At 36.7% G+C, this 23,339-nt stretch overlaps 1 protein-coding gene across 1 annotated transcript in view; it reads left to right on the forward strand.

Annotated features, from left to right (window-relative positions):
- ARHGAP15 (Rho GTPase activating protein 15) overlaps window positions 1–23,339 on the forward strand; it is a 601,263-nt gene that overhangs the window by 57,999 nt on the left and 519,925 nt on the right. Inside the window, exon 3 of the mRNA XM_080798365.1 lies at window positions 18,971–19,039. Within this exon, the coding sequence (XP_080654491.1) occupies window positions 18,971–19,039 (69 nt within the window). The remainder of the gene's footprint in view (window positions 1–18,970; window positions 19,040–23,339) is intronic.

Consider the following 23,339-nt stretch of genomic DNA (forward strand, 5'->3'; position numbering starts at 1 on the left):
CTATCCCATACCGGCCAGATACCAAGTACTATGCTATTCTTTGGGGTTATTAGCCTGAACTACGTGTAGTCTCTACCTTAAAATAAAAATACATTTCTTCTCTTTTTAATTTACTTTATCCTTAGTGAAGCTTTCTTTGCTCCATTACTTTGAACTACAAATGCAGATTGAAACTCATATACTTTGAACTTTCTTTTGGATTTTTTCCTTGCTTTAAGCTTTTGGTTCTTTCTTTGATTTTTGATCAAGGTCATAATTACATGGAAGGTGTTTTCAAAATATGCTCTTCTTTAAGATTATATAATATTTCCTAGGAGTACAGCCAGAGGCCTATAAATCACAGCAAATTAGCAGTTGTCCCTGACAGTGTGTTTTCTACAGGTATGTTTGGAGTCCCAGAAAGAGTTGAGATTCTTTCTCTAGAGATATCCTTCTTTTGTGGTTATGATGAGTTTTGCCTTCTTCCCCATGCACTCACTATAAATCCCCATTATTAATTGCTGTTGTAGGAAATCTGTTTAGCCTTTATCAGTTTCATAAGGACTTTACAAATCATGAAGCAGAAATTTTAAGTGATGTTTCATAACATTAAAAAAAAGTATTCTATTCCAAATTTATAAGAAAGGTATGAAATATATATTTAAAAATTTTTTCCAACCCCAAATTCATTTGCTTCACCAAGAACCTTCCAAATCCCCATCTTATTCCTTTTTTTCTTTCAACAGGGACCCCCAAATTAACATCCCATAGGTTCCTGCAACAGGTCTAGCAAACTTCAACCAAACTCCTGTAAAGGATATTTAATAAATACTTTTTACATTCCTTCAGGAAATCTGCCATTAAAGTTTCTGTAGGACTTGTGGTCAAAATTTCAAAAATAACTCAACTTTTCCTTTTTTATTGCTGCTTGATTTGGGTGTGTCTTTCACTGTGGCTAGATGAGGAAAATCAAATCAGTGGTAAAGCCACAAATTACCAGGGAAACTTGAGAATATGAAATATGAACAAAAACATATTTTCTTTATTTAATGATTAAAACTTAGCAATCTCTATTTAAATCATCCCTACTTATAAGGAGCAAGAATTTGCCTTTTGCTTTATGAGAAATTTTATTTGAAATATTATTAAGTTAAAGCATTCTGTTTTAAAGTTGAGCCATATATAGGTTTCATTTTAAGAGTTATATTACAAAATTTGTCTCTATTATAAAAATTTCCTTTTAGCATGTGACCCAAAGCATCAATTCCTAAGATTATTTTGCATCTGTTTTATATACAATGATTTACATTTCTTATTTCTCATTTTTGAACTGCCACTGATTTCAGATCCCTGTCCCCAAATCAATATAATGACCATTCTATGTCCCTTTATCTTTAAACTATTCCCACTTGGTCCTATATTTTATTAGCCTTCACATTTCCCTTAAAATATCTCCTAAATGAACCACAGAGGACTCTCCCCTAAATGCTCAGGATCACAGTTTGGGAACCATTACTCTATGTGACTGATTTCTCCCCAAACAAACACTTTGATCATTTAAAAATGATGGCCCTTGCCGAGAGCACTAATGAGCTAACTCGTACATTGTGGTGTGTACACAATGGAGGATAAAAAATGGGCTCGGAATTAGACTCCCTCTTTATTCATCCAAGGGGAGCATTACCGAGCGAGTTATTTTTTAAAAATTAATACAATTTTGGCAGCTTCCCTTGATTTGGAAATGAAAAGGTTTTGAGTAGGTGAGGAGTGACGGGGCTTTCTCTTTTTCTTTGCAGATTTCTGTAAAGGGCACAAATATGAAAAGCTTTCTGTGGATGGCAAAGAATCAGGGAACTAGTTGCACCTCACCCACTAATAATGACCAAGAGATTATTTCCCAGCCCTTTCCACTTAATGTTCAGAAAGACAAATGTCATGTTAAATAATAGCACGGATGTTTCTAATATGGTGCTAAATGCAAACCTAAAGCATCTTATTCTTTGGCTGTTGGTTTGGCAAGGCACATTGGTGTGGGTAAAATGCCTTCACAGGACAAAAGGAAGCCGGGCCAGAGGGAGGAGAGGGGCTAGGGTCCCCACTTCTCCTTGCCTCCTCCTTTGGCCCTGACTGTTCCTGTGCCCTTAGTGGGTGCATTAGAGAATGAGTTGTCAGGTGGAAACCCTAGAGAGCTCAAAGGGTGACACCTCTATTTTCAGAAGACTTATGTTTGGGTTCAAAATTCAGGAGTTCTTTTGACAACAATAATAGTAGCTAACATTCATTGAGCATTTACTATGTACCAGGTGCTCTTATAAACATGTTTGCAGTATTAACCCATTGAATCATCCCCTAACGCTATGAGGTATAAGATATGCTGTATTTTGTAGATTAGGAAACTGAGATATAGAAAGGTTAAATAACTTGCCCTAAATCACACAGATTAATGGTGAATGCAGGGCTTGAATCTGCTGGTTGTTACCATTGTTCTTTTTGTAACAATTATTTTATGCTGAATCATATTTACAATTCTTTTCATATTTAACTTGTATTTGGGATCTGGTAGCCCAGTGGGACATTTTTTTGTGGTGTACATTGATTGCTGAGGGCCCTAGTTGGGCATTTATCCAATTAGGTGTAATTGCCTTCTCTCTCTCTCGAAAAACTATTTGAAGAATTTTTTTTTTTAAATGATACATCACACTTAGCTTGTAATTGGCTGTTATTCCTTATCAAAGTTATACATGAACTTAAGACATTAGTCTACCAAAGTTTTGACTAAATTTAGCATTCCTCTGGCTTCTCTTTTCCTCATTAATCCCACTTCCTAGAGGCAACAAACCTTCAGCAGTTTTAGTTTTTTTAATGGTTATTTTTTCTTTTTTACATTAACTTTCATACTTTGCAGTACTGTGTATATACTGATTTTTCCTGGTTTATCTATTGTAGGTATTGTATATTGATTTTCTGTTATAGTTTAATCTAAACTTTCTTATATGCCACATCTTCCCTTCCCTCAATTTTTTCAATTATAGTTATATCACATTTTTTTGTTTCAATTACTAGCTGCCATTGTTGTGTTTTTCTAAGTATTTGTTGTTGAGCCAAGAATTATTATATAACTATCATTCCTCTGGATTCAACTTTCTTTTGTGGAGTCAATGATTGCCTTAATTTAATTCGTTCACATTTCATCATATCTATAGCTAATTTTCCCAAAGAAGTCAGCAATCTGTCAGACTCTTACCAATCTTTTTCTCAAACACTGAAACATGAAATAATATATTTCCCCTTTTTCTTTTTTTAAAAGTCTTCTTCCTATTGGTATCCGTCTTCTTCCTTCAACTTGGACTGAAGACTCTGCTTCCCTGATACACATCTGTGAACATGTGGCTTCTCCTTGCGATGTTCCTATGTCTGTACGTCTTATTTCCAATCACTTTTTCCCTTGGTCAAATCCATCATGTTGCTAAAGTATTTTCCTCAGTAGTTTCCCAAAAAGAATGTAGTGGAAACAAATGCTTTGAGTTTTCCTATATCTGGAGATGTTCTTATTAAATTCTGACTTTTGATTGGAAGTTTAACAGGCTACATGATTCTGAGTTGATAATATTTTCTCCTTAAACTTTGAAAGCATTCATCTAGCCTCTGGTCAGTTTTTGAAAAGTCCAACACCATTCTGATTCCCATTTGTTTGTATGTGATCCCTGATCTTTCTCTCTCTCTTCTTACTTCTTTATAATTGTGTGACATACTTAATTTATTACACTGGACACTTGGTAGGCTCTTTCAATCAGAAGGCTATGTCATAAAATTCTGGGACATTCTGTTGTACTTTGTTTTAAAAGTTTTTATGATGTATTTCATTTTTTTTTAAACTTTTCTATAAGGTAGATGCTGAACATCCTAAATTATTTTATTTCTTCTTTTTTATAATTCATCTCTCTGTTTTTTCTGTTCCCTGACACATTTATTATTCTTATTCTCCAAAACTGTGTTAATTAAATATATTTATTTATGTTTTTAATTTTCCAATGCCTTTCTTTATTATTCATCCTGTTTTTATGAATCTTATATGTTTTCTTATTTCTTGCTATTATTATCAATAACATTTTTAAGCATTTTTTTCCTTTCTTTCCTTGGTATTATTTCTGCCTATTTTGAGTTCCATTTTATATTTGCTCATTTTGATATTCCTTTTCCATCTTGGGACTTTCCTCAATGATTTTAAAGCAGAGGTTATTTTATTCAGCAGTTAGAACAGTGCATTTTATATACATAGTGCTCAATAAAGAAGTATATAATCTACCAATTATAAAATATAATATATAGTGTATTATATAGTATTATATAATACTGTAATACTATAATACTATACTATATATGTAGTATTATATAATACTATCATATAGTATTATATAATACACTATATATGATATAATTATTATTTTTAAGTATAGTATATAAATATTATGTTATATATGATAATAATCAAATAATAATCAATTTCTTGTGACCCATGCCTACATATTCGTATTTTAAAATTGCTGTCAGTACATCACAACACGTGCCCTCCTTAATACCCATCACCCTGCTACCACCTCCCCCCACCTCATTCTCCTTTGAAACCCTCATTTTTTTTCCCAGGGTCCATAGTCTCTCATGGTTCGTCTCCCTCTCTGATTTCTTCCCCTTCAGATTTCCCTCCCTTCCCTTATGAACCTCTGTGCTAATGATTATGTTCCACATATGAGTGAAACCATATGATAACTGTCTTTCTCTGTTTGACTTACTTCACTTCCCATAATCCCCCGTAATTCCATTCATGTCAATGCAAATGGTGGGTATTACGATGTGCGTTGGGTATTACATGTAACTAATGAATCATTGAACACTACATTAAAAACTAATGATGCACTATATAGTGACTAACTGAACATAATAAAAAAATAAAAAGTGAAAAATAAAAAATAGAAAAAATGCTGTCTGTATGTTTGGAGTTGAAGTGCTGGGCTTGTTGACTGACGAGCTTCTCTGTAGAATGCATAGAACATGCAAAAGAGGCTTTTTGTTTTTGTTTCTTTTTTTTTTTTTTAAGATTTTACTTACTTATTTTAGAGAGCAGGTGAGAGAGAGATAGCACAAGAAGGGGGTAGGCGCCGAGGGAGAGGGAGAAACAGACTCCCCACTGGGCAGGGATCTCAATGTGGGTCTCCATCTTGAGATCACAAGATCATAACCTGAGCTGAAAGCAGATGCTCAACTAATTGAGCCACCCTGGTGCCCCACAAAGAGGTTTTTCATTGAGGATATCCAAATTTCAGTATCTGGGGAACTTTGAAGCCATTTTCTCTTTAAGAGAAAACTCCTCAAGTCTTCTAGATGAAGGGATACATTTTTGTTTCTGGGATTTCTGGGAGAATGGTTGAGAATAGAGGGAAAGTGTCCCACTGCTTAGTAGGTAAATTTAATCCCCTGGTTCATAGTCCCACAGTCCTGTCTGCCCTCTGTGATGCCAGGTGGCCCTGAGTCAAGACTCTTGAAGGTGTCTTGTTTAATGTCTCTGTTATGCAGATCTGGGAACAGTCATCTGGCTATATGCAATAAGTGAGTGAGCCTGGGAGCCCAGCTTTTGTGGATGATGACTGTTATAGACAATCTTGACTTTGTCTTTCATGGATGCTTCCAAGTGATGGCTATGAACATTTTGTCATTACTACCGATCTTCCATGTCTGGAAACACTGAGGCTGAATCTTCTTTCATTATACAAAGTAATTACATTTTCATATACATTTTATCTCCCCAAAACTTTTTGAGATCTATCACCCACTTTTGCTCACTCTCTCATTTGTTATAAATACATTTTTTTTTCTTTTACTCTGATTTTAGTGAACAGGGGAGATTAATGTGTGTGGTCAATCCATCACTTTCAACTAGAAATCCATCCTGGAATCTTTATGGTATGGTATGGTATGATACCGTATCGTATGGTATGGCACCTAGAACAGATAGTCATTTCCCAGTTCTAGGATTCACCAAATACAAATCTGTAGTACTATTTTTAAATGGATATAGTAGTAAAGTGGATACACCTTTAGTCTACTCATCTTCCTCATATCCCAAACATGGCTATCATTATTTCTTCTCAGATAATGTTTAAGAGGATTATAAAGATTCCTTATCTGAAATATGATGAATATAGAAAATAGGAACTTAGGTATAAAATAATTGAGGGAAAATGTGGTAAATATTACTGCATATTTTAATCTGAAAATAGTGCAAAAACAAGCATTTGTTGAGCATCTATATCAAGGTCCAGTAGCTTCAGCATTTAAAAACTTGGGAGTCAGAATGCATGAGTTTTTGAATGAGATGAATCTGGGTTAAGCAACAGCTTCTCATTCTTACTAATTTACAGTCTTTTCTCACTCTCCTTGGATTTATGATCTATGCAACGAAGGCAATAATCATAACTACTTCATAGCATGGATACTGCACAGTACTTGTTAAACATCACTAGCTATAGGGGAGCCTGGGTGGCTCAGTCAGTGAAGTGTCTGCCTTCAGCTCAGGTCATGATCCCAGGGTCCTGGGATGAGCTCCACTTGGGCTTCCTGTTCAGCTGGGAAGCTGCTTCTCCTTCTCCCTTTCAGCCTCCTCCTGCTCGTCCTCTCTCTCACACACTCTCTCTCAAATAAGTAAGTAAAATCTTTAAACAAAATAAAATAAAGACCACTAGCTGTAGAACCAAATTATTTGGTTCCTGCCTTCTTTCTTAATGGTTGATCTCAGTCAAGTTCAACTTCCTTCAAAACTGGATTTAGGTGACTTGATTTTTGGTCTTTGAGCAATGGGAGATCGGAATTTACATTTAGATGATGAGACTTTGGACTTTGAGATGCTGTGATGGAGTGAGACTCTTTGGAATCATGGGAAGAGATGATACATTTTGCTTGTGGGACATGATTTGTTGAGGGCCAGAGGTGGGATTGCAGTAAGAATTCTAAAATGACACCAAGGCTGTCACCTCCTGGTGTGTATGCCCAGTATGGCCCCATCTCTGTGAGCATTTAAAGGTTTTTCTAACAAAATGCTTTCAATGTATCCTAGAAGGAAATGGATGGAATTTCTTAAAGTAGAGAAACAAATCACTTTTTTGGGAAGGATTTATTTATTCTAGAGAGAGAGAGAGCACACGAGTGGGAGAGGCAGAGAGAGAGGGAATCCACAATAGACTCCATGCTGAGCACTGAGCCTAACTTGGGGCTCAATTTCACAGTCCTGAGATCACGATCTGAGCTGAAACCAAGAACCAGATGCTTAACTGACTGTGCCACCCAGACACCCCAAGAAATAAGTTGTTTTGGAAGAGTTTCTAGAATCATTGAAAATGTTATTAGTACATTAGCTTAATATGATCCATTTACCAGAAGGACTACTAGGAAAGGAATGATACAATTGGTATAGAGGAGATTATAATGATGAGGACTTACCACAGGGTTGAAACTGTATATGTATTCATTTTTTAAAATTTCTAATGTAATCCTATACGGAATAAGTACTATGCTATGCAATATTTTGCAGTTGAGGGAATAGAGGCACCAGGAAATAAAGTAATTTACCCAGAAGGTAAGTGATAACAGAACATAGAAACGTTCAGAATAATAATCTACATAATATATATCTACATAATTATGTGATCCTCTTTAAAAGCAAAACTATATCCATCTACCTATATCTACACCTACTTATAGCTATGCAACTTCTCAGTTTCTCCCTGTAGAAGAGGAAACTAATCCTCAAGCATCATATATACTACATAGATCAGGAAACTATTATCCAACTATTATCCAGTATCAGTTATTTCAATTTTAGTCTAATGAGGGGATCATTTTGAAAATTTGACCTGATTTCAGTAAGGAAAGATGACAAATCCCCTATGAGATATTATAAGAGCTTATCTGGAAAGGACCACTGACTTTTGAAAAGAATGATGAATATGTTTCCAACAAGATAACTTTAAAACAAGACATTATAGGCTATTGAAGTTTTGGGTGAATGGAATGAAATAATAGGTCACATGTATAAAGAGAGGCAATATGAAGTGTGAAATGGGCGATCCCGTAATATGTATTCCATACTATGCTAAATTCGGTGAATTTAAAGTTGAGTAAAACATGATCCTTACCCTCAAGATTCCATAGACAGGACATCTGCTTTTCTTCATTTTCAATAAGTTAGTAGTATGTAATTCTTACTGTTACACCCTCAAGGCGTGATAAATCATGAGGAAAATGATTTGCTCTGGGAACTCTGACAGTTATAGCATAGTAATCAGATTGAGGAGTCTTGGATGATTATACCTATTCTTTGTCTATTTTCACGAGAAATTTCCCCCAGATAATTCCAAATTGAGTTTCACGTAAACATTTTTTTTTTTCAAAGTATACCAACTTACCTCTTCTTTGATTAGTTCTTTTTAAAGTATCTACATCTAAACAAGTGGTGCTAACTTGAAGGTCAATCAGGAAAACAGGATGAGGGATTTGTCTTTTATGAAAATGTGCTGCCTTTGAGAATTTTTTTGATACCAAAAAATGGCAGATTTTCTCTTATAAACCGTATGTTCTTGCATTTCTGATATCTGGAATGAGTAGCTTGCCAGAAACATTCTCACTCAAAAGCCAGACTAACCCATGAAGGTGTCCAAAGAAGTCTGTTCTGATTACTGAAGATGTTGAACCAGTCTTGACTTCAAACAGTAGATATTTCCACACTTTAGTGGTATATGACAGCTCTATTCATTCCACAATGTCAAATTCTTTGGTTTTGGCCATTGGGTATTTATGCATTTCTGGCTTGGGAAGCAGAGAAGCCTAATTTGATTCTGGAGCCAAAAGTTTTTAGGCCCTGTTCCTTTGGAACTTGGACTGGAGGATTTTGGCACTGCATAAAGACTAGGACAGGGCAAGTAGTCACACATAACTAACTCAGTCAACAGAGCATATTCAGGGAGAAAGATCATGCCTACACATTGGATAACCATTCTCCAAGGCAGACTGACAACACCCTGAATTCAATCACCCTTAAATAAACACACAAGGAAAGCTCGGCTTTAACATACCTTCGGGCGCTGCTCTCCAATGCTGCCTGATTGGTTTGAGCGCCAGAGGCCAGAATATGCAGATGCAGCCATGACTGTTGTTCTTACTTATGTCTGTCTGCTGTCTGCTAACAAGCATTCATATGCTTTGGATCATTAAAGTCACAACCTCCTATGCCAATCTATTCCTCTCTACGGGTTTGCTGTAGATCGGAAAGAGAGATGCTATTTTTGTTTCTTTCTCTTTCCATTAGGACCTCCAGTCAGGGTTATTTTTGAGGTCTGAATATCATAGCTTGCCCCGTTGCCCCCACTGAGCATATAAATCGTGTTCCCGTTAGGCTTGTTCTTTTTGCCTGATTTATTTCATTTACTATTGTATGTGCCTTTCAACGCGAGGCGCGAGGCAAGTGATCTGTGCTGGGGCTGTGACAGGCAAGAGGGGCTCTAACTTAAACTATTTCCTGGTGCCATTGCTATCTGCGAGAGAGGGGTCTGCTGTACTTACACCCATGCTAAATTTCTTCTGACAGACTCCAGGTGGTCGGAATTTTCACAATCCAACCCATTTCAGTGTTAGAACTTGTCATGTGGGGCTCTGTGGATTCTCTCCTCTCTTTCATCTTACAGTGGGTGGCAGGTCGGGTCCGTTTGGACCCCTACCTGCGGAAGGCCATGGGTGTCCACAGGTAAAAGCAAAGGTGGAGAAACGTGAGTTTCACTTTCAGAGAAGGCACCGCGGACAGATATGGTAGAGGGAGAAAGAAAAAAATTGTCACTTGTAGTATTATGCAGGCTGCCCATCTAAACCCATCATTGCCTGGCATCTACACACTAAGGGCAAGGATCCAGCCAACTTGTGAGTGGGCATCATGCCATCTGAGCAGATGGGCACGGAAGTCGGCAGCCAGTAGACCATGTATGTGCATCAACGGTGGGTGTTGAGGGCACGATTCCCAGAGGAGAATGTCCTAACAGCTGTCTGGCCTGAGCCAACATACTTACGACCAAGGAAAAGTGCCATCCTTCAATCCTGCTGAGTTGGATTAACCTTCAGAACTAAATCTGCTTTTTTCGGCAGCAGAAGGTGAGTTTGGGGTCTCTGAAAACCTCAAAGAATACATAAAGAAAGGAAACTGGAAAGATACAATTATTAGATATGGACTAAAGCCGGCAAGCGCCTTCATGTGCATATTTTAGATATTTGACCAAAAATCTGTTAAATCTTGAAAGAGTGGCATAGTCATTAAAAGCCTTGCCTCCCACAATGCTTGTAGAAGTGACCTTTCCACACAGGCAGAGCATTTTCAGTGAGTTAGTGCATGTCCAGCTTAGCACTAAGAAATAATGATGTCTGAGGAAACGTGTCAGCAGACTATAGAAATCAAACCGTGGGTAAATATCTTTGTCAAACTTTACATATCATGGATTAAACATGACATATGGTGGATTACTTTCCAAATGACAGAATTTCTTCTTCAGTGATTGAACATATACCTGAAAAAGTAAAAAGTAAACTCGGTATTTCAACTTAAGCATGTCGGGGCAATGAAAGACTTATATTTGAGACTGAAAATAAAACCTGATTCTAATTTGTTTAGTTTTTAGACAGTTAAACATTGTAAAACTAGATATAGGTTGCTTCTGCCCATCATAGTCAAATGGTGATTTGACCATGATTTGTTTAATCTGACTAAAATAGATGGACTGTTTTGACCATTCGGGGGCCTCAATAATTGTTCATTTACTAGTTTGCTTTGTTTTGAGGTGTTTATGAGATAGTTTTCTTGGTATTGTTTTCTGCTGTCTCGAATCTTTTTATTTAAAAGATTACATGTGACTTGCAGTTGTGGAGAAAATGTCAGTTTGGCCCAAGTGTTCTATTCCTCTTTTTTTTTTTTTTTTAATCAACAGAGTAGTAACTGTTACAGAGGGTAAAGGAGGTAGTAAGCAAGGTGTATTATTTGCTGGCAATAGTAACTTTAGCTATGGCTCTAACAAAGTATATAATGCTTTAGATTTAATACCAATAATAGTATTTTGAGTAGAATAAAATGTTTATGTGTCTATTTTAGCGCACAGTTTCTCATTATATCAATTTGGAAATTCATGTCTAAATACGAAGGAACATGCAGAGAAAAAAAGTAAACTATAAACTAAGACAATATATAAAAGTACTTTGCCTGGAAAAATGTAGAAAATTATGTTATGCAGGTATGGCTGTGTTTCTTGGTTCTGGTAGTTTTTATCTCAAGAGCATGTTCAAAAAGGCTAAAATAGTAGTGCGTCTAAGGACTGTATGAATGACACTTCTCAACTGAGAAAATTCTTGGAGAGGAACATTCTACCGAAAGCATGAAAAAAGAAATGAAAGAACTAAAGGAAACAGTATGTAGCAATAAATGAGGCCATGTGCATGGTATATAACTAATTTTTATTTAAGCAAGAAGGTGTGAGGCAGTTTGGTTTTCTTCTTGGAGGAACACATGTGTTTGGGACTAAATAAAGCCAGGGAGGAATATTAAGAAGTTAAACCATTCCAGCAATTGCTTCTCTTTGGCTATCTGGGAGATAAGAAAATGTGGTTAAAGCTGAATTTAACTCAACTAGACTTAGCTCAGGATTGAAGTCTGGTGAGCATCACTGAGGACCCAGATGTTGACCAAGGACTATTCAACAAATTAAAAAAAAAAAAATGCTGAAAAACATTAATATGTCCTCCAGAAGGTTTTTGAATCCTTCCCTTTAATTTTCTGCAGGAGATGATAGAGATAAAGCAGAGTGTCAGATTTCTGACTATTTATAGCCAAAAAGGCTTATGGAAGAGCCAAACAAAGAAAAAAAGGGGGCATTTGCTTATTGATGTCCACTATGGTAACTGAATGATATCATAGGCAGAGGGGGAAGGTGATCTTAACAGTGAATCAGTATACCTGTGGTACCTCAATAAGGAGCAAAAAAGAAGAATTTGGTTTCTCTGTGGTGAATGTCATTACCTTCTATGGAGGTTTATGAAAAATACATAGTTAGTGGATGAATAATTATGATTTTACATGTGTGAACTGACATGTGTCCACAGATAGATAAAAATAGAAGATTAAATGCATGGTGAAATAATATCCTCACATACTAACTTTCTTTTTTTCCCAACAAAAGCAGTTACCTACCACATACACATGATTTAAAAAACACAGCCATCTTTTAGGTCGATGCTTATTATATCTAAACAACCAAACTGTTGTGAGTACAAGAAATATTGGCCATGTTTCCACATTCCCCCCAAAAATAAAAAAATCAAAGTTTCACCAACTTTTCTTAATTTCTGGTTGTCATAGCTTTAAGAAAACAAATTTGGCAAAACAAATGAAGATTTGAACATAAAAATTGGGTACACCCCCCAGTGAGGGGGGGAAGCTTTTGAGATACCATGAACATAAAAACTAAACTTAACTACAGATTTATTTCTGCTTTTTATCCAAGTATCCAGGGAGGTTGCTAATGGGAGGTATGCCTCAGAAAATGTACATGTCTGTGAAAATGCTGGAGCTAACTAATGCTTTTATTCAAGTGATTTTTATTTCGACTCTAAGCCACAAGATATAAACTTTCATCAAAAATGGTAATCTATTTAAAATCAGAGCTATGTGGAATGTTTCATGTTTATGTATAACTTTCATAGTAGACCTTCCTATACCAGGAAAATAATATGCCCAAATTCTGTTATTTTTACTTCGTACCAAGCACTAGTCCCACCCATCAGTTTCATGTTCTTTAAATAGATTAAAATGAAAAAGAAATGGAGGAAAAAAATGAAAACACTTCAAAAAAATGACTTTTTAGTTTTTTTTCTTTTTGGAGGAAAATATATCTGGAAAACTTAATTATGATGTATAATAAGAACAAAAAGGAATTTAAAGGAAAATATGCATTGCACATTCTCAGTACTTCATGCTTCCAACTTTGCTTTGCACAATTATAAAGCTAACATACCTGAGAAGGGACAGAGGAGTGGAGAGAGTGGTAGGTGGAAACAAAGAAGGAGAAACACATAGATCTGATCTAAAAGTAGTTCAATGATACATTCATCTGATACTGATTTCCCAAAAAATCCAAGCAGAAGTCATTTGTATTTCAAGTTTATTTTTTTCCCAATGATATCTACAAATCATTCCCATTTACTGAACATAATAAATCAAGAGGAAGATGACATCATTGCAAAAAGATGAGGGCTGACTTTTCCTTCTCTTCGAAGGAAGAGAACAACAACTCACGTATTTATTGTTAAAGCTCAAATCTCTTAAGGTACAGAACACTGTGATAAGAAAACAGTAAAGACATAACCATATCCCCCTCAAAAGAAACTGTGAAGTAACATTCTTAATAAATAGGCCAGATACACTTTAAATGGCTAAGGTCTCTTTTTACAAAATACTGGAAGTAAATTAAAAATTACCAGTTCATAAAATTCTCAAATGAGAACTATAAAATCATATTGAAACCAAAATATCATAATTTAAGAGTGTACAAACTAGCAAAAAAATCAGGCTGTGGGACACTTAAATAAATAGGTGGTAGATATACATACATGTCCACTTATGTTTAGAAGAAGGATGTGTATTCTATTTCAGAATATTTGGAAGCAAAAGAGAAAGCGAACATACGTCGTAAAAAACGTTTTTAACCTTCCTCAGAAGAAATGATTCTGTAACTCACAGAGAAAATAATGTATCAAAATAATGCTGTATCAAGCTATTGCTAATATTATTATTGCTATTCAAGTTTTCCAAATTCAGTGATTAGTTAAGAATTGCTGGAAAAGTGAAAAGGACCTGAGACTGAACAATGGAGCCCACGATTGCTAGCATTCTGAAACTTACCCAGAAGCAATTTGTAGAGTAAAGCATAGGTTTTTAATATCAGATACATTGAGGAAAAATTAGGACTGTCCAGAAATGAAGTACTCTTCTTGCAATACTAGTATTAGAGATATTTAGTAAGATGAACAAATACAACAAACATGTATATTTTTAACATCTACTATTAGAAATTACTGGCATATAACTGTACTCAACATGCAATGTTTACTGGCTAAATAAATGGTTCATAAAGACATCTGATGTCTTAAGCGGAAATGTTTCTCAAGAAAGTGTCCTGTAATAATCTGCAAAATTTTCAGATACTACTAATAAACTATTGATAGAGAAGCATGTACAAATACTGTAAGATTTTCTGTTATTTTATACTACATATGGCTTAGGAGAGCCTCTGTTCCCTTCAAACTTACCTCAGGAAGTTTTGATTGACCTCAAGTGTTCTTTATAATTATTATTTCAATTAAGTAAATCACATAAAGACAGCTCTCTTGATATATCTTAAATTTTCTTGATATCCATGTAACACAACTAAGCAAATTTGGATTCAGAATTTCCTAAATCATAAGTCTCAGAGTAATCTGATTTGGGATGATAACACATTTCTGTGCCTAATGCTTAACTGAGAAGAGCATTAAAGCAAAGACAGGTGATGAAAGTTCTCTTTTTTCCTGCATCTCCATAACCTGGTTGAACATGATAGATTGGCTAGCTTATTGATTTAGGAATAATCAGCAATATTACTTTCCCTAAAGGAAAATTAAGATAATTCATAACAGATTTGAAACCTGATTTCTAGTTTCCTATGTAAATGTGTACAAATTTATAAGTTTGACTCAAATTTCTTTCTTAGAAGTAACCCCTTATGAATGCAGATAATCTCGACTTTTGAGTTCCCCAAGAATGTAATGACTGCCATTGTGCATATACATTATATTGCTGGTGAAACAATAAAGTACAATAGTTGAAGGCTTAGATTCTGATTAAATATCACCCATGCTGGGGCTCCTGGGTGGCTCAGTGGGTTAAAGCCTCTGCCTTCGGCTCAGGTCATGATCTCAGGGTCAAGCCCCGCATTGGGCTCTCTGCTCAGCTGGAAGCCTGCTTCCCCCTCTCTCTCTGCCTGCCTCTCTGCCTACTTGTGATCTCTCTCTGTCAAATAAATAAGTAGATAAATCTTTAAAAAAAAAAAAATCACCCATGCCTTTTACTGGCTCTGGATCTTCAAAGTTACTTAAACTGTCTGTGTCTGTGTTTCTACATTTATGAAAAAGTAGTGAGAATTAAGTATGTTAATATATGCAAAATACTTAGAACAGTGCCTGGCAAATAATAAGCACTGAGTACATGTTAACAGACAGTAACACTGTGCCATTTCTCAATTTAAATTTTTATTTATACCATGGACCCAATAGTTCCCTTTAAGGGTGAAATAAACATGTGCTCAGTAACTGGTCATTTCTGTTCTGATTTCTTCTCATTGAAATTTGTTTCCCCGGGCTGCCTCAGTAGTGCAGTCGGTTGGATGTCCAATTCTTGGTTATGGCTTGGATAGTGATCTCAGGGTAGTGAGCTGGAGCTCCCCACACCCCCAGTCAGGCTCAGCTCTAGTGTGGAGCTTGCTTGAGACTTTCTCTTCCTCTGCCCCTCCACCCCTCCCCTCTACAGCTATACGTGCACGAGCTCTCCTTCTCTCTCTCTAAAATAAATAATAAATAAATAAATCTTTAAAAAATTTATTTCCCAAATTTCAGTCATTCACTTACTATGTTTGTGGGCTTTTTCCCTCATCTTGCACACTACGTAATACTTACTTATTTACATTATTTATACTCTATTTTAATGGAGAATGTATTCATACCACTAACAAATGGCTTTGTGTTTTAAGTTTTTCTGCTAAACCTTTAGATTGTGTAAATGATAATGAAAACATTTATAAGTTAAAATCATCTGTTGTGCCTCTGGTAATACATACCTAATGCATTTTAAAACATTGCTTAATAGGAAAACTTTCTATACTGACAAGAAGAGACTATTTAAAGGCTAGAGGGCCAATATACCCATCAAAATCTAGTAATGATAAGACAAAGGAAGGCATGGTTTGGCCATAGAAGGGATGGTAAGATGGACACAAGTGAATGCCCAGGTGCTTATTCATCAATGCTGTGGAGACATTACTTGATACTACTTTCTCTAACATTTAAAGCCTGAAGCATTTTATATGCTGGGAGAGTGATTTTTAACCCGAGACTTAAAATCCAACAAGTTTCAAAGAAATGGAACAAGAAAAAAAAATCCCAGAATTCTTCTACTCTTGTAAATTGAATGTAAGACATATATATTAAATTTTCAGTGAAGATAGTAAAGCCTATTTTAATAACTAATAGTTAAGAGAAGTAAGTTTCATATGTCTAGCAGTGCAAAATAAATCCCTAGTTCCTTAAAAGGTTTAAATACCCAGTATATATATGTGAATATATATATATAAAAATACACACACACACACACACACACACATATATATGCCTTCATTTCAACATGAATTAAGATCAACTATGGTTGTTTTATTTAGGGTAATGCTAGCAGCTATAAAACTCTCTAAAATACACAATGGCTCCAAGAAATAGAAATTTATTTCTTATTACAAAACAGTCAGAAGGAAATTTTCTGTAGGAACTCTGTGCTTGCTACAACTTTTCTCTAAGTATAAGATTATTCCAAAATAAAAAGTTTACTGAATAAAACAAAATGCGTTTTCCTGGCCTATGTTTGGCTTTTCTGCACATGGTGATTCCGAGTCTTCTTTCATCTCACATCTCCAGCCTCCTGCAGGGCCTTTTTCGGTGTGCACTCCTAGCCAGTACTCGAGGAAGGAGGGAACGCAGAGGGGAAACACTAACTGGTTAATAGCTTTGAATGGGGAAAGCTTCTCCTTGATTCTGCTCGTATCCCATCGGTCTGAACTAGCCATGTGGCCACTCCTAAAGGCAAGGCAGGCTGAGAAATGCAGTCTAGGTATATGCCCTGGAGAAAGGACAACATTTTGGTGACCAGGCATCAGGGTCTGCCACAGTCCCCCCGATCCCTTCGCCATAGATCAGTTTGCACCTGTCTTCCAACATTTAGACATACATCTATCTGCCTTCCCAAAGAAGATGACCCAAAGTCCCAGGCAGTTACTACATCAAACTCCAATAGCAGAATAACAGGAGAGAAATAACTTTCTCCACCACACCGATTTCTCTCCAGGGGGTTAGAGGTTTAGAACTTGAAAAACAAGTTCTCTCTTCTGTTTTTCCCATCACATCCAATAGACAAGGGTAGAAAGAGAACTTGATAACTGCAAACACTCTGTCATTTGTAAAGGAAATAAATAGAACCAACCGTCACTTGACCCAAATGATTATTAAGCCTTGCCGGGCAGGCCCTGTGAGACCTCTGCCCTCGCAGCAGAGTCAATTCCTGGCTCTCCTGGTTCTCTTTTCCAGGATAATTCCCCATGCCCATTGTTCTCCAAGGTTTCTGGCTCTCCTTTCTTGAGGCTCTTCCTTCCCCGTCATCCCCCACTGGCCACATTGAAAGTGAACTTGGAAGAGAATGGCTCCCTTGGAGGTTGTACTGCCTTCACAATGCGGTTTTGTGAAGCAAATATGGGGTTCAAGGGTTGTATAGAGTCACAGGTTTTTGAGGCCAGGCTTCTCATTTCTTTGGTAATACAATTCTCTCAAAACCTGAAAAGGATTTGATTTAATCCCTTCAGTCAGTTACATGTGTCAGTAACCAGAGTCAAGGGCATCCAAAGTTCTTTTCTAGACAGTTTTCAGACCTGCTTTATTCTTTAGTACCTCACACTCAACCTACAGTCTTTCTTTCTCTCTCATTCTTTCTTTTCTTACCTCCTATGTCTTCCACCTTACCCTCTTCCCCCTTCGTGTAAAATACTGGAAAATTCCTGTTTAGTAAAATACTATTATTAATTAGAGCTTCTGTTTTAAATTATCAAACAATACAATATTTCATTATAAATTCCTTCTTTTTCTCTTTTCGTTTTATTATAGAATCAGCTTATGATGCTTCTTTGGCAGAGACAATAATAGGCATTTTAAAAATTTTGTTCCCAAAACACTAATCCATTGATTATTGTGTATGTAAATATATTTGTGGAAGAGGACATGAAACATAGAGTATTGACTCTGAAAAAGCTGAGCTCACATCATATCATAAACACAAGGTGTTTCAACATTAAATATTCTGTTCCATAGCAAATCATCCTGAAATGTAGAGGTATAAAACAATGATTTTTTGTTTATGTTTTACAGAATCTAGTCAAAAATTCAAATAGGACTTAGCAGGAACAGCTTGTCTCTACTAGACAGTGTTTGAGGCTTCTACTGGGACTGGAAGCTTGGGGATGACTCAATGGCCGGCAGAGGGAACCATCAGAAAATATCTATACTTGTACAATTGGCAGTTGATACTAGCTGTCTGTTAGAACCTCAGTTAGTCTCTTAGCCAGAAAACCTATGAGGTCTCTCTCTGTGATCTCTCTGTGTGAGATGATTTGGGCTTTATCCCAACATGGTGAATATTTTCCAAATGTGAGGGTTCTAAGAAAACAGGGATGAAGTACATGACATTTTTATGCTCTAATATTATGTCATGGAGTGTCACATCTATCATACTTTTTGACTGAAACAGGCATAAAGCTCTGCCCAGGTTTGAAATGAAAGAATATAAACCCCACCACTTGATAAGAGGAGTGTTAAGGTTACATGGGAAGAAGAGTACATGGAATAGAAGATATTGTTGCAGCCAGCAATCTTTGAGTACACATTTTATTCAAGTTAGTTAATGTCTAAGACATTTACTTTCTGTTTTATACCTACTTTGATTTTTTGAATGAATCTTAATATGGTTATTTACCTGTGTACTCTTATTAAAATATGCTCTTTAAAATCATTTATAGCTTTTTTTTGGAGAAAAATAATATAATAATATCTAATGCCAATATTTTTGCAGATATCCCGGCACAGAAGGAATCACTCACAGCATGCCTTGAAAGATGTCATTCCTCCATTGGAACAACTGGTAAGTTTATTTCCCTGCAATACTGTGTTATTTATCTATTGCAACAGAATAAATTATCCCCAAATTCAACAACTTAAAACAACACACAATACTATCTCATGTTTGTTTGGATCAGGAATCTAGGCATGGTTCAGCTGAGTCCTCTAATTCAGAGTCCCTCAAAAGATTGCAGTCAAACTTTAAGCCAGAATTGGGGTTGCATCAGAAGGTTTGACTGGGGAAGGATCTGCTTTACTGGTTGTTGGAGGGTTCAGTTGCTTCAGGAATGTGGTCCAGAGGCTTCTCTCAGTACTGTGCCACGTTAGCTTCACCAGTATGGCAGCTTGCTTCTTCAAAGCATGTAAACTAAAGGCAAAATCTTTTGTAACCTAATCATGGTAGTGATAGCCCGTCAAATTTTCCACATCTTCTTGATCAGAATCAAGTCACTAAATCTAGTCCATACTCAAGTAGAAGGAACTGCACAAGGCTGTGACAAATAGGAAGCAGAGATTATTTGGGGCCTACTGCAAATTTTAACAAATTTTTTTAAGAAAAAATTTGATCCTGGGGTGCCTTGGTGGCTCCAACTTGTGGTTTCAGCTTGGGTCATGATCTCAGGGTCATGGGATCCAGCCCTGTGTTAGGTTTCACATTTAGTGTGAATCTGCTTGAGTTTCTCTCTCCCTCTCCCTCTGCCCTCCCCCCCACTCATGCTCTCTCTCTCTTTCTAAAATAAGTGAATAAATCTTGAAAAAAAAAAAAAAAAGAAAAAGTTCAATCCCTTACCAGTAGATTCTAAGCCCACTAAAGCAGGGATTTTTTGTTTCCATTTTTGCTTATTGTTGTATCTTAGTGACCAGAAAGATGCCTGAAACATTGTAAATAATGTGAATGAAGCGTTAGAGATATCCTAAAAACATATAAGCCCAAGATTCCTGATATGTTCTGACACTTCTTTCTATTAATGACTCCTTTTTGATAAACACCCCTTTTCTCCATGCTTATTCTTCCTGCTGGATTCACATTGACCAACATGCTTCCAGCTCCATTGGCTTATAGGATACTGCACTGAGATGACTTTACTCCTCTCTTTCCCCTACTATTCCATCCCTATTATCTTTGGGCTTTCTCATGCTCAACAACAAAAATACTTATTTTTCTAGTTCAGTTCTCTTGATTTCTTTCATTTTGCATGTTCTAGATCCCCCATCTCCACTCTAGGCATTGTTCCATTACTTTCTTTGTTTTAGAATAAAAATTCTTTACAAAGATTGTCTGCTTTTATTGTTGTCAATTTCCCCCCTCCTTTATTTCTTGAACCAACTTCATTTAGGTTTTTGTTTTTGTTTTTGTTTTTTAAAGATTTTATTTATTTATTTGACAGACAGAGATCACAAGTAGGCAGAGAGGCAGGCAGAGAGAGAGAGGAGGAAGCAGGTTCCCTGCCCAGCAGAGAGCCCGATGCGGGGCTCGATCCCAGGACCCTGGGATCATGACCTGAGCCGAAGGCAGAGGCTTAAACCACTGAGCCACCCAGGCGCCCCCATTTAGGTTTTTATCTCAATCACTAATCGGCTATCAAGATCATCAGTTGCTTCCATACTGCTAAATCCATTGGTAAAGTCTCAGTTTTCTCATTAGACCTCAGAATTTAACCCAATTGATAACTCTCTTTGAAATATTTTCCTCATATGACTACCATGAGTAAACCACTTTCTCATGGATTTCCAATGAATTAAATAGCCACCCTGTTTTTCATTACCCTTGCTGGTTCATCTTCATTTTGTAACTCAACTTAACTTCTCTTTATATTTATTCCCTACACAGCATCATTCAGTGCTCTGGTTTTATGTATTGTGTTACACTAACCACTTCTCCAGCATGGACCACTGCTCTAAAAGCTGTTGTTGTATGTTTTTGGCATATTCACTTCTATGTGCAACATTCATCTCAAACTTAACATATCCCAAACTGATCATGATTTCCTCCCAAACTTGCTTCTTTCAATTTTCTTCATTTCACTAGATGCTAATTCCATTCTTCCGGGTTCTTCAGTCAAAACTCTTAAAGTCATCTTGGGATGCCTGGGTGGCTCAGTCAGTTAAGCATCCGCCTTCAGCTCTGGTCATGATCCCAGGGTCCTGGGACTGAGTCCCACATCCACGCATGCAGGGCTCACCTCACCAGATCCTTACAGGTGTCAGCTATCTCCCTGGCCTCACCTTTCCCTTCTCCTCCTGGTTCATTCTGCTCCAGCCAAGCTGACCTCCTTACTTCTCTTACAGGGCCATTACACCTGCTCTTTCCTCTGTCTGGTACAAAATAATTCATTTTGTGCCCAGAAACTTGTAAGACTCATTCCTTCACTCACTTTGACCCTCTGTTCAAATATCACCTTTTAAGATAGGTCTTTTCTAATTTCCCTAAAAACAAATAAACCAACAAGGAAACCCACCATTTCCATGGAGACTGCTTTTCTCATACCCCAAATCAAGTTTCCCCATGGAACTCACAACCATTGGGCATAATACAATTTCTTTTAGTTTGTTATTTCATTAGAATGTTCTGTGAGAACAGGGGTACCATCTCCTACATTCATAAGTCCATTCCCACGACTATAACACTTGTTAGAACATGGTAAGAACTCAGTAACTGTATGTTAAATTAGTGTACAAATGGAACAGGTAATGGCTTTTGTTCTTACTTGCAAATTTGTAGTACACAGATCTATACTTGTGCACTTTCTCTGCATTATCTCATCCTATCTCTTGAAGTGCTAGTCAGTCATTTTTTCTTCTGTGTCTCCTCGTCATTGCAGAAGTGAATTCTCCCAGATTGAACCCATCATCCTCTTGTTCCCAAACTGGTTTCCCTTTCCATCAAGCCTCTCTTTGTAACAAGCATGTATCCAGGCTTAGAATACGTTTTCTTGGATCCTCTATTTTACCTATGGCCCATCAAGCAAGTCACCATTTTCCAAAGAAGTTTGTCTGCTATGGGTGTGGTGCCCATGTTTTTCTTTGTGGTTAAGTGGACATCCTTGTCCAGGCCTTCAAATGCTTCTGACAGCAGCCCCCAACCTGTCCCTGGACTCCACTGGGCTCCTCCCACTGATGCTGCTCAGCAATTCCACACTGGTCTTCTGGAAACTGTACCTTCATTACTTCATTTTTCCTTGTCAAAGCACTCAGTAGCCTCTTATTCTCTGTGACATCAAGTCTCTAGACGTCTCTCATGGTCCCTGATTTACCTATTTATTATGTACTCCCAAATACACACCCTCAAGCTAGGAATGGTAAATGATTAAGATGTGGCTCTTACCCTCAGAGTGCTTGGATTTTCTGTGGCCATTAGTTACTTTATCTCGGCACTCTTTTGTATTTTTCACCCTCAGTTTATGGGTAATATACTTGTTCCATGGTTACCCTGTAAATGCTTAGAAGTTAGAGGGTCATGACTTGTATTTCCTTTATTACACCATACTTCTCCTTACATTGCTTTCGACAATAGGACTTGCTCAGAAAAGACATGTTTGTCAGCTGATATAATAATAAGATATGAAAGGTGTATTAAAATCATATGGTTGTTTCAGATGTTAATGAATATATGCCTGGTATTTGTAGAGGTTCTCTATGAGAAAAATTCTCTGAAACCTGCTGGGCTGGGTGGGGAAGGGCAGGGGGAGAGAAAGATTACAAGCAAGTTCCATGCCCAGCTCAGAGCCTGACACGTGGCTTGATCTCATGACATTGAGATAATGACCTGAGCCTGAATCAAGAGTCAGTTGCTTAACCAACTGAGCTACCTAGGCACCCCCCCCCCCCGATTAACTTTTTGTTATCCATTACCATTCACACCAAGACTTGAATTCTTTTCCAAAACCCATGAAGTTTTCTTTGTGTCTGACTAATCTAACCTTATATTAGTTTTACCTAGATGCACATATTTGTTCCCACAACTCTGGTATGTTCCTTATTTTCATCTCTACTACTCCCCTTCCTTCCCACTGTTGCTTCTGGAGTCAGCCAGAGGATCTCACAATAGTTTCCCTTAACAGTACCAACCAGGATGAACTACTATAGATGCACTAGTATACATTAAAACATTTTAGAAAATAATAAAATTCTTTAAGTTGGAGTTATTACTCATTATTTTTACCATATGGATTTTTTAGCTTATTTATATCCGACCCTTTTTGCTATATAAATCTCATTTCCTTTATTTCAGAGCTCCCCTGAACATTTTCTAGAAATTATGAGAAGCCTTGGCTTTAAGCATAACTGGCAAAAGTATCTCATTAGATCTAACCCCTTGGAGA

This window comes from Martes martes, assembly GCF_963455335.1.
Source record: "Martes martes genome assembly, chromosome: 3".
Lineage (NCBI taxonomy): Eukaryota > Metazoa > Chordata > Mammalia > Carnivora > Mustelidae > Martes > Martes martes.